This window comes from Chiloscyllium plagiosum, chromosome 6, assembly GCF_004010195.1.
Source record: "Chiloscyllium plagiosum isolate BGI_BamShark_2017 chromosome 6, ASM401019v2, whole genome shotgun sequence".
NCBI lineage: Eukaryota > Metazoa > Chordata > Chondrichthyes > Orectolobiformes > Hemiscylliidae > Chiloscyllium > Chiloscyllium plagiosum.
This window is the reverse complement of record NC_057715.1, coordinates 118,065,186-118,075,235: the sequence shown is the minus strand read 5'-3', so window position 1 is coordinate 118,075,235 and position 10,050 is coordinate 118,065,186. Positions and strand designations below refer to the sequence as shown.

Sequence of the window (10,050 nt, the reverse complement as noted above, 5' to 3'; positions counted from 1 at the left end):
TAATGGAGCTTTGCTTTTCAAACTGGAAGTCGATGACTAGTGGTGTTCCACAGGGATCAGCTCTGGGTCCACTTTTGTTTGTCATTTATATAAATGATTTGGATGAAAATATAGAGTGCATGGTTAGCAATTTTGGTGTCATTGTAGACAGCGAAGAAGGTTATCTAAGTTTACAGAGGGATCTTGATCAAATGGGTCAATGAGTTGTAAATGGCAGATGGAGTTCAACTTGGATAAATGCGAGGTATTGCATTTTGGTCCAACAAACAAGGGTAGGGATTATACAATTAACGGTAGGGCCTTGGATAGTGTTGAGAGTGTGGTGCTGAAAAAGCAGGTCAGACAGCATTTGAGGAGCAGGAGAATTGCCGTTTTTCGGCATAAGCCCTTCATCTGGAAGCATCCTGACCTGCTGCGCTTTTCCAGCACCACACTCTTGACTCTGATCTCCAGCATCTGCAGTCCTCATTTTCTCCTTGGGTAGTGTTGTAGAACAGAAGGACCTAGGGGGTGCAGATACAAAATTCTTTAAAGTTTGCATCAGATATAGGCAGGATAGTTAAAAAGGCGTTTGGCACACTTGTCTTCATTTTCTGGATCAGTGGTGCTGGAAAAGCACAGCAGTTCAGGCAGCATCTGAGGAGCAGTAAAACTGACGTTTCGGGCAAAAGCACTTCATTAGGAATACAGGCAGAGAGCCTGAAAAACAGCAAAACTTGTCTTCATTGCTCAGTCCTTTGTGTATAGGAGTTGGGACATTATGTTGAGGTTGTACAGGACATTGGTGAGGCCTCTTCTGGAATATTGTGTCCAGTTCTGTTTGCCCTGTTATTGGAAGGATATTCCTAAGTAGGAGAAGGTTCGGAAGAGATTTACCAGGGTGTTGCCGAAAGGCTGGATAGGCTGGGATGCTTTTCCACTGGAGCGTAGGGGGTTGAGAGGTGACCTGATAAAAATTTATAAAATAATGAGAGGTATAGATAAAGTTGATGGTAAGGTTTGAGAAGATTTGTAGCTCAAGTTGAGGTTCTGGATGTAGGTTTGTTCTCAGCAAGCAAATCTACACCCAAAGTTGACGGTAGTTGTCTATTCCATAAGATCAGGAATGTCAAGACGAGGGGACCCATTTTTCAGGTGAGTGAAGAGAGATTTTAAAAAAACAGAAGAGGCAAATGTTTTACACAGAGGGTAGTTACCGTGTGGAATGAACTTACTGAGGAAATGGTGGATGCAGATACAATTACAATGTTTAAATGACAATTAGATGGAGACTTGAATAGGAAAGCTTTGGAGGGATATGGGCCAGGAGCAGGCAGTTGCGACTAGTTTAGTTTGGGATTAGGTTCGGCATGGATTGGTTGGACCGAAGGGTCTGTTTCTGTGCTGTATGACTCTGTGATTATCCTGACTTGGAACTACAGCAAAACTTGTTTTAACCAGTACCTTATGGATTGGCACTCTTGAAGAACCGGCAAAAATTATATAATTCAAATACCAGAAGGTTTCCGTCTTATCACAATTTCCGCGATGTCTGAGTAGCTAGTTGAGGGTGCGAGTGAAAAATGTCTGACAGTAAGTTTTATTACGACAAAGTTGCATTATTATTTATATTATTTGTGCTGTAAATAAAATGGTATGTATACCCTCTGCATTACATTTCTATTACTTAGAGTGTGTTTCATATTGATTATGAGGACCTCTTGATCAACTGGAATATTTGATCAATTGGCATACTCCTGGTTCCATAGGTGCGGGTTAATAAAACATTTGGTGCATTTCAGTATTCCTTCACTGTTGCTGCATAAAAAGCCTGGCACTATAACTGGATGAATGAATAAAAATGAATCTCACATATCGAATGAAGTAGCTGAACTGAATGAAATGCTTTCACTGGTTTTGAATTGCTGATCACCTAGCCCTGCTGAAAGGCAAATGTCTACACTGTGGGTGCAGAATGGATGCAAATTAGCCTCTGGGCACTCATCAAGCATGGAAGAAAGCATTTGTTTTTCTACGAGTGTTCACAATCTCAGGTCATACCCAATATAACTATTGTCAACCGTGGTCATTGCTGCCGTGCACAAAACAGAAAAGGCAATTTATGCCCAGCAGGATCTCATTAACAACAAAAAATGTTTAAATATAATTTTTTCACGCGTTTTGAGAGTCACTAGCAAGTACACTGTTTATTTTCTATTCCCCATGACCAGGTCATTGTCTCAGCATTGTTTGTTGAGGGATAAATATTGGCCCCAGGTCAACCCACCTCCCCCTCCTTCTTTGAATTACTGCCCTGGGATTTTATGCATCTATTTGAAAAGGCAGCTGGAACCTCCCCTTAATATCTCATCTGAAAGTTGGGGCCTTTACAGTGCAGTGTTCCTTTAGCGCTGCATTCAAATTACTGGAGGAGGAATTGAACTCACAACCTTCTAATTTGCAGATAAGAATGTTCTCCACTGAACTATTTGAACCATTAAAGCTATGTTCAGGAATCTCTGTTCTTTGTTTGGTTTCAACATAGTTTAGTCATATGACATGTTTCCCATTCTTTAATTCTTGCAGAAAGCACCAACTGCAATTTCCTGGGATTCAGTTTAGCTCTCCATTGGCTCACCGGCCTTCCTAAGGACCTGAATCTCACTTGAGTTTTCTGTTTCAATCATGTTTTGGAACAGGAAATTGAATGTTCATTCTGTTATGATCTCAGCTGATGTTATTGCTGGACAAGTCCGCTCCGAAATCCGGCTTGACAAATCAGATAAACAAAAAACAAAGAACTGTAGATGCTGGTAATCTGAAACAAAAACAGAAATTGCTGGAGAAACTCAGCAGGTCTGATGGTATGTGTAGAGAGAGAAACAAAGTTAACATTTTGGGTCTAGTGACTCTTCTTCAGAATGTTGGAGTTTCTCCAGCAATTTCTGCTGTTGTTTTTGATAGATTATATTTTGTTTGGTTTTAACAAGATGGTCTTTCACTGAAACACAAACATACAATGCTGCAGATATGAATTTAACAATAAAACAGAAAATTATTACACAAAAGTAATTAAAATAAAACAGAATAAACCAAACTATTTACATATAACACAATTTTAAAGATTTCAAAAGACACAGTGAAAATACAATCCCATTAATCCCAAAACACTTCCATTACAGTACTCAATCAGAGACAGTACATTTTTCTATCCTACTTAAGGTTTGACTAAGCTTTAGGTTCAATGCCAGTAGTGAGAATCTGATAGCTCAGTTGGCTGGATAGCTGGTTTACTAATGCAGCTGACTATGGTTCAATTCCAGCACAGGCTGAGGGTATTATGAAGGATCCTCTTCCCTTATCTGAGGTATGATGATACTCAGATTAAACATCCACCGGTCATTATTTTCTAATGACAGAGCACCCTATGGTCTGGTAGGACTACTGTAATGTTACCTGTTACTGTTTTATCGGTAATGAATCCTTCACATATGAAGTAGAAGCAGGAGTTGCAATTCATCCCCTTGAGTCTGCTCCTCCCTTTGAGTGGATCATGGCTGATCTCATCTTGTCTTCAACTCCACATTCCTGCCCGCTTTCCATAACCTTTGAACCTATTGCTCATTAAAAATCTATCTCCTCCTTAAATTTACTCAATATCCCAGCATCCACCGCACTCTGGGACAGATTTGAATTCAACAGATTCACAACCTTTTAGAGAAGTAATTTCTCCTTAACTCTGTTTTGAGCCTGCTATCCTTTATCCTAAAACTATGACCGCTCGGTCTAGATTGGCCCACATGAGGAAATGTCCTTTTGACATTTACTTTGTTAATCTCTTGTGCATCTTACACACCTCAATTAGATCCACTCTTATTCTTCTAAACTCCAGACAATATAGACCTAAATTGCTGAATAATTCTTCATAAGACATTCTTCATGGAATCAATCTAGTAAGTCTTTTCTGAACTGCCTCCAGTATACTTACCTGTCCAAAAAAGGCGACCAAAATTGTATGCGATACTCCAGGTGTGAACTTACTAATGTGAGACACTTTAACATTATGGGTAGTATGGTGGCTTAGTGGTTAGCACTGCTGCCTCACAGCACCAGCATCCCAGGTTTGGTTCCAGCCTTGGGTGAAATTCATATTTTCTAATCTGATCGCTAGAGGATCAATTATACAATTTCAATTTCTGATTCATTGTCTAATTGCTCTAATATCTCTGATTCACTCACTAATTCTTTCACTACCAATAAGTACACTTTGTCCTGGCTACATTTCATATCATATTATCTTTATAGAGTCACAGAGTCATACAAATCCTTCGGTCCAACTCGTTCATACTGACCGAGTTTCCCAAACCAAACTAGTCCCATTTTCCTGCATTTAGCATATATCCCTCTAAACCTTACCTATTCATGTACTTATCCAAATGTCTTTTAAATGTTGAATTGTATGAACTGTACTTGCAACCAACACTTTCTCAGGCAGTTCGTCTCACACACATACCTGTATTAAAAATTTGTTCCTCATGTCCTTTTTAAAACTTTCTCTTCTCAACTCAATCCCATGCCTCTGTATTTTGTGCAATAGCCTCTATGGGGAAAAGGCCTTTGTTATTCATTTTATCTATGTCCCTCATGATTTTATAAACCTCTATAAGGCCACGCCTACGTTCCAGTGAAAGAAGTCTTAGTCTATCCAGTCTCTCCTTGTAACTCTATAGGTATATCAGGAATAAAAGAATGACTAGACTACAATTAGGGCCAATTAAGATAGCATTGGGAAGTTGTGTGTGGAGTCAGAGGAGACAGGGGAAACGGTAAATGAATATTTTTCATCAGCATTCGCACTAGAAAAAGACAATGTTGTCGAGGAGAACACTGAGATACAGGCTACTAGACTAGATGGGATTGAAGTTCATGAGAAGAGGGTGTTTGCAATTCTTGAAAGTGTGAAAATAGGTAAGTCTCCCTGGCCAGATGGCATTTATCCTCGGATTCTCTGGGAAGCCAGGGAAGAGATTGCTGACTCTTTGGGTTTGATCTTTATGTCGTCATTGTTGACAGGAATAGGGCCAGATGACTGGAGGATAGCAAATGTTGTTCCCTTGTTCAAGAAGGGGAATAGAGACAATCCTCATAATTATTGACCAGTGAGCCTTACTTCGGTTTTGGGTAAAGTGTTGGAAAAGGTTATAAGAGATAAGATTTATAATCATCTAGAGAGGAATAAGTTGATTAGGAATAGTCAACACAGTTTTGTGAAGGGTAGGTCATGCCTCACAAACCTTATTGAGTTCTTTGAGAAGGTGACCAAAGAGGTGGATGAGGGTAAAACAGTTGATGTGGTATATATGGATTTCAGTAAGGTGTTTGATAGGGTTCCCCACAGAGGCTATTGCACAAAATACAGAGGCATGGGATTGAGGGTGATTTAGCAGTTTGGATCAGAAATTGGCTAGCTGAAAGAAGACAGAGGGTGATGGTTGATTGGAAATCCTGGAGTTCAGTTACTAGTGGTGTACCACAGGGATTTACATATGAATGAACTGAAACCAACATGGTCAGTCTAAAAGATGAGAGACTTAACAAACAATCCAGGTATTTTTCAATATATAATTTCAGTTACATCACACTGTCAACTTTTGCTATAAATTCTGTGTCTTACAATCTTATTCTCCACAACTACCTGATGAAAGAGCAGCACTCCGATAGCTAGTGCTTCCAAATAAACCTGTTGGACAATAACTTGGTGTTGTGTGATGTTTAACTTTGTACACCCCAGTCCAACACTGGTGTCTCCAAATAATGACTAAGGTTGGTGGAATCGTGGATAGTGCCGAAGGATGTTGTAGGCTACAGAGAGACATAGATAAGCTGCAGAGCCTGGCTGAGAGTGGCAAATGGAGTTTAATGCAGAAAACTGTGAGGTGATTCACTTTGGAAGAAGTAACAGGAATGCAGAGTACTGGGCTAATGGTAAGGTTCTTGGTAGTGCAGATGAGCAGAGAGACCTCAGTGTCCATGTACTGTACATAGATCCCTGAAAGTTACCACCCAGGTTGATAGGATTGTTAAGAAGGCATTTGGTATGTTGGCTTTTATTGGTAGAAGGATTGCGTTTCGGAACCATGAGGTCATGCTGCAGCTGTACAAAACTCTGATGTGGCTGCACTTGGAGTATTGCGTGCAGTTCTGGTCACCGCGTTATAGGAAGGATGTGGAAGCTTTGGAAAGCATACAGAGGAGATTTACCAGGAAGTTGCCTGGTATGGAAAGAAGGTCTCACAAGGAAAGGCTGTTTTCATGACAGAGGCTATTTTCATGACAGAGAAGAAGGTTGAGAGGTGACTTAATTGAGACATATAAGACAATCAGAGGGTTAGATAGGGTGGATAGTGAGAGCCTCTTTCCTCGGATGGTGATGGCTAGCATGAGGGAACATAGCTTGAATTTGAGGGGTGATAGATATAGGACAGATGTTAGAGGTAGTTTACTCAGGGAGTAGTAGGAGTGTGGAACACACTGCCTGCAACAGTAGTAGATTCGCGTTAAGGGCATTTAAATGGTCATTGGATAGACATATGGACAAGAATGTAATAGTGTAGGTTAGATGGGCTTCAGATTGATTTCACAGGTCGGCGCAACATTGAGGGCTGAAGGGCCTGTACTGCGCTGTAATGTTCTATGTTAACTCAAATCTTCCAGTCCCAGCAACATCTTTGTAAATCTTTTCAATTTAATAATATGCTTTTTATCCTCAGGCAATCGGAACTGTACACAGTACTCCAAAAGTGGCCTCACTAACCTCCCGTAAAAACCGCAATGTGATGTCCCAACTCCTATACTCAATGGTCTGAGCAATGAAGGCAAGTGTGCTAAACATCTTCTTAATCATCCTGTCTACCTGTGATGCAACTTTCAAAGAGATATGTACCTAAACTCCCTTGGTCTCTCAGTTCAACAACAATTTTCAACATGTTAACATGATATTCACTGATTATTTCTTCTACTTAGAGTATTCATTACATATTTCACATTATTGCGTTATTTCTTGATTATTTTCATTCATTTGTAGAGTGTGGGCATCGCTGGTTGGGACAAGACATTTTTGTCCATCCCTAGTTGCATTTGAGAAAATGGTAGTGAGCTGTCCTCTGGAACCACTGCAATGCATATGCTGTAGATTGACCCATAATGCCCTTATGGAGGAAATCCAGGTTTTTGACCCAGCAACACTGAAGGAATGCAATATATTTATGAGTCAGGATGGTACGAGCATTGGAAGGAAACTTGAACATAGGTGGTGTTCCTATGTGTCTGCTGCCCTTGTCCATCTGGGTGGTAGTGGTCATGAGTTTAGAAGATGCTGTCTAAGGATCTTTGGTGACCTTGCAGTTAATGGTTCTCCAGTGACAGGTAACAATGTGAATATCTTCTTTCCCGGAACAAAATTGATTCCCTTACTGATTAAAAATCTGAGCCTTGCATATACTTAATGACTCAGCCTCACCAGCCCCCTGTGGTAAAGGGTTCCTCAGGTTTGACAGAAAAAAATCCTCCTCACCTCTAACCTAACTGGGTGACCCCTTACTCTGAGATTATGCCCTTGGGTTCTTGACTTAATCACAGAGGAAAACAACCTCTCAGCATCTACCCTGTGAAGTCCCCTAAGAATCTGTATGTTTGAATAAGATCTCCTCTCATTCTTCTAAACTCCAAAGTGTGCAGGGCCAAACTATACTACCTCCCTTTCTCAGAAGTAACTGTTTTATGTATCCAGTTTCAGTCAACACTTCTACAAATTGGTCCAAGCTGAAACTAATAGGGCTAATCATTCAACTCTTTTAGACAGACTGCTCAAACCCATACACCTCTCGTTCACAATCCGAATAAATTATATTAAAATATATACAAATCACACACCTTACAACTCAGTCAGCTGTACGGGGATGTCATGATGAGAAATGGCACACCACTGACTGTTGAGAGAAACTTCTCAACTGCCTTTTCCACATTCTGGTTCACTGCTACTAATCATGGAGGATATGCTCTCAACAGTCGCCTTTGGTACTTCCTCCTGCCCTGAACCATGCTGGAACTGGTTTGTATTCAAAGCTGGTGAAGTGATGTTGAAGATCACAGCATCACAGAAGGCTATTTGGCCCATATGGTCTACACCGGCTATGACTAATGGATTCTCAGTCAGTGAGTACATTCAAGACAGAGTTCTTTTTGGTATTGAGGGTGAGTGAGACAAAGTGGGATTGAGGTAGAAGATCAGCTATGAATGTTTGAGACATAACAGACTGAAAGGTCCAAATGGTCTGCTACTGCACATATTTCTTGTCAATAAAGTAATGCTGCATAGAAATGTTCATTTCAGTGATTTCCATAAGGATTCACTATAGTTTAAATTTCTCAGCAAGTCAGGCAACATGTAAGATGTGGCAAACAGATATTCAGGTCAATGACCTTTTATAAGATCTCATAATGAGTTTCCTTTGGGGATGTGGGTTCAGTGTCTCTGTATGTCGCCCATGGCACACTATGAGAATGCATCCTGTCCTGGTGATCTGGGACAAGATTTATTTTACACCTTGTTCTCCCTTAATTTTCCTGCAGAGAAGAGCAATTAGACCTCATATTATCAGATAATAGTTTGCACATTCTGTTAATTTCTGAGATATTAATTAAAATGTCAGAGCATGTTGGTTGGAAAGGCTGGAAAGTGGCTCTTTCTGCTCCTGGATTCTTCTTGTTGTTAGTCTGAGCCCTTGTTCGATGGTGATGATTTGGAGGAGCCAGTGTTGGACTGGGGTGGACAAAGTTAAAAATCACACACATTAGGTTATAGTCCAACAGGTTTATTTAGAAGCACAAGCTTTCGGAGCACTGCCACCTGATGAATGAGCAGCACTCAGAAAGCTAGTGCTTCCAAATAAACCTGTTGGACTATAACCTGATGTGTGTGATTTTTCACTTTGTTTGAAGGCGGTTGTCCTATCGACAGGGAGGGCCTGGAACTGGATGGGATCCTTTCTAATCGAGGCCCTGGCTTCACCGGCAGCAGCAGGCCCAACGTTGCCATGGCAACGGCGGCCAAGCGGGCTCCGTCTCGATTGGCGGAGCCCGGCACGGTCCCCGGCCGCTCATTGGTCGAGGGCGGGGCCCGCTGGTCGTGATTGGCCGCGAGGCCGATTAATATTCCGGCGGGAAAGGCGCGCGCGGCTTTAGTTCGAGCGGCAGCGGGAGCGGGTTCACCAACGGATCACATCCCGGTCTCCAGAGAGTCTTCACCCGAGCGTCACCAGAAGATCACGGACCGACCTCCCCCGGCCCTCAGACACACACAGACCCCGGGCGTCAGCAACATGTTCGTCATCAAGAGAGGTACTGAGCCCGGGGGTGGGGTGTGGGGACATAGACCCCGACCCTAACGACAGAGAGGGGAGAGCGGGTAGTATAGACCGGGGAGGAAGTGTATCCCCCGCCTCCCGGGAGGAGCACTGTTTCCCCCGGTGAGGGATGGGCCTGACCTCTGGGAGAGTGTGGGCTTGGGGTGCAGCCATCCCCCGGGGGAGGGCAGCTTTACCCCCGGGCTGGGGAGCGATGGGCCTGGTCCCCTGGGCCCCCTGTGTGTAAGGTCTTTATTGAAAGATGGGACCCTGAGGGTGTTTACGGGGACGGGCGGGTGTGGAGAGAGGAGACTCTCCCTGTTGTGGGACAGCCCGCACCCTGGGCTCGCTGGTTTCAAACTGAAATCAGGGGAATCTGTGTGTGTCTGTGTGTCTGTGTGTGTCTCTCTGTCTCTCTCTCTCTCTCTGTGTAAGTGTCTCTGTGCCTGTGTGCTCGCATGTGTGTACCTGTGCGTTTGTGTGTCTGTGGATGTCTCTCTCTCTCTATGTGTAAGTGTCTCTGTGCCTGTGTGCTTGCATGTGTGTATCTGTGTGTTTGTGTGTCTGTGGATGTCTCTCCCTCTCTCTCTCTCTCTGTGTAGGTGTCTCTGTGCCTGTGTGCTCACATGTGTGTATTTGTGTGTTTGTGTGTCTGTGGATGTCTCTC

The 10,050-nt window shown here is 42.5% G+C and overlaps 1 protein-coding gene across 1 annotated transcript in view; it reads left to right on the top strand.

Annotated features, from left to right (window-relative positions):
- The first annotated feature begins 9,214 nt into the window (after positions 1-9,214).
- rrm1 (ribonucleotide reductase M1 polypeptide) overlaps positions 9,215-10,050 on the top strand; it is a 35,581-nt gene continuing 34,745 nt past the window's right edge. Inside the window, exon 1 of the mRNA XM_043692567.1 lies at positions 9,215-9,378. Coding sequence (XP_043548502.1) covers positions 9,360-9,378 — 19 coding nt within the window. The 5' untranslated portion in view covers positions 9,215-9,359. The remainder of the gene's footprint in view (positions 9,379-10,050) is intronic.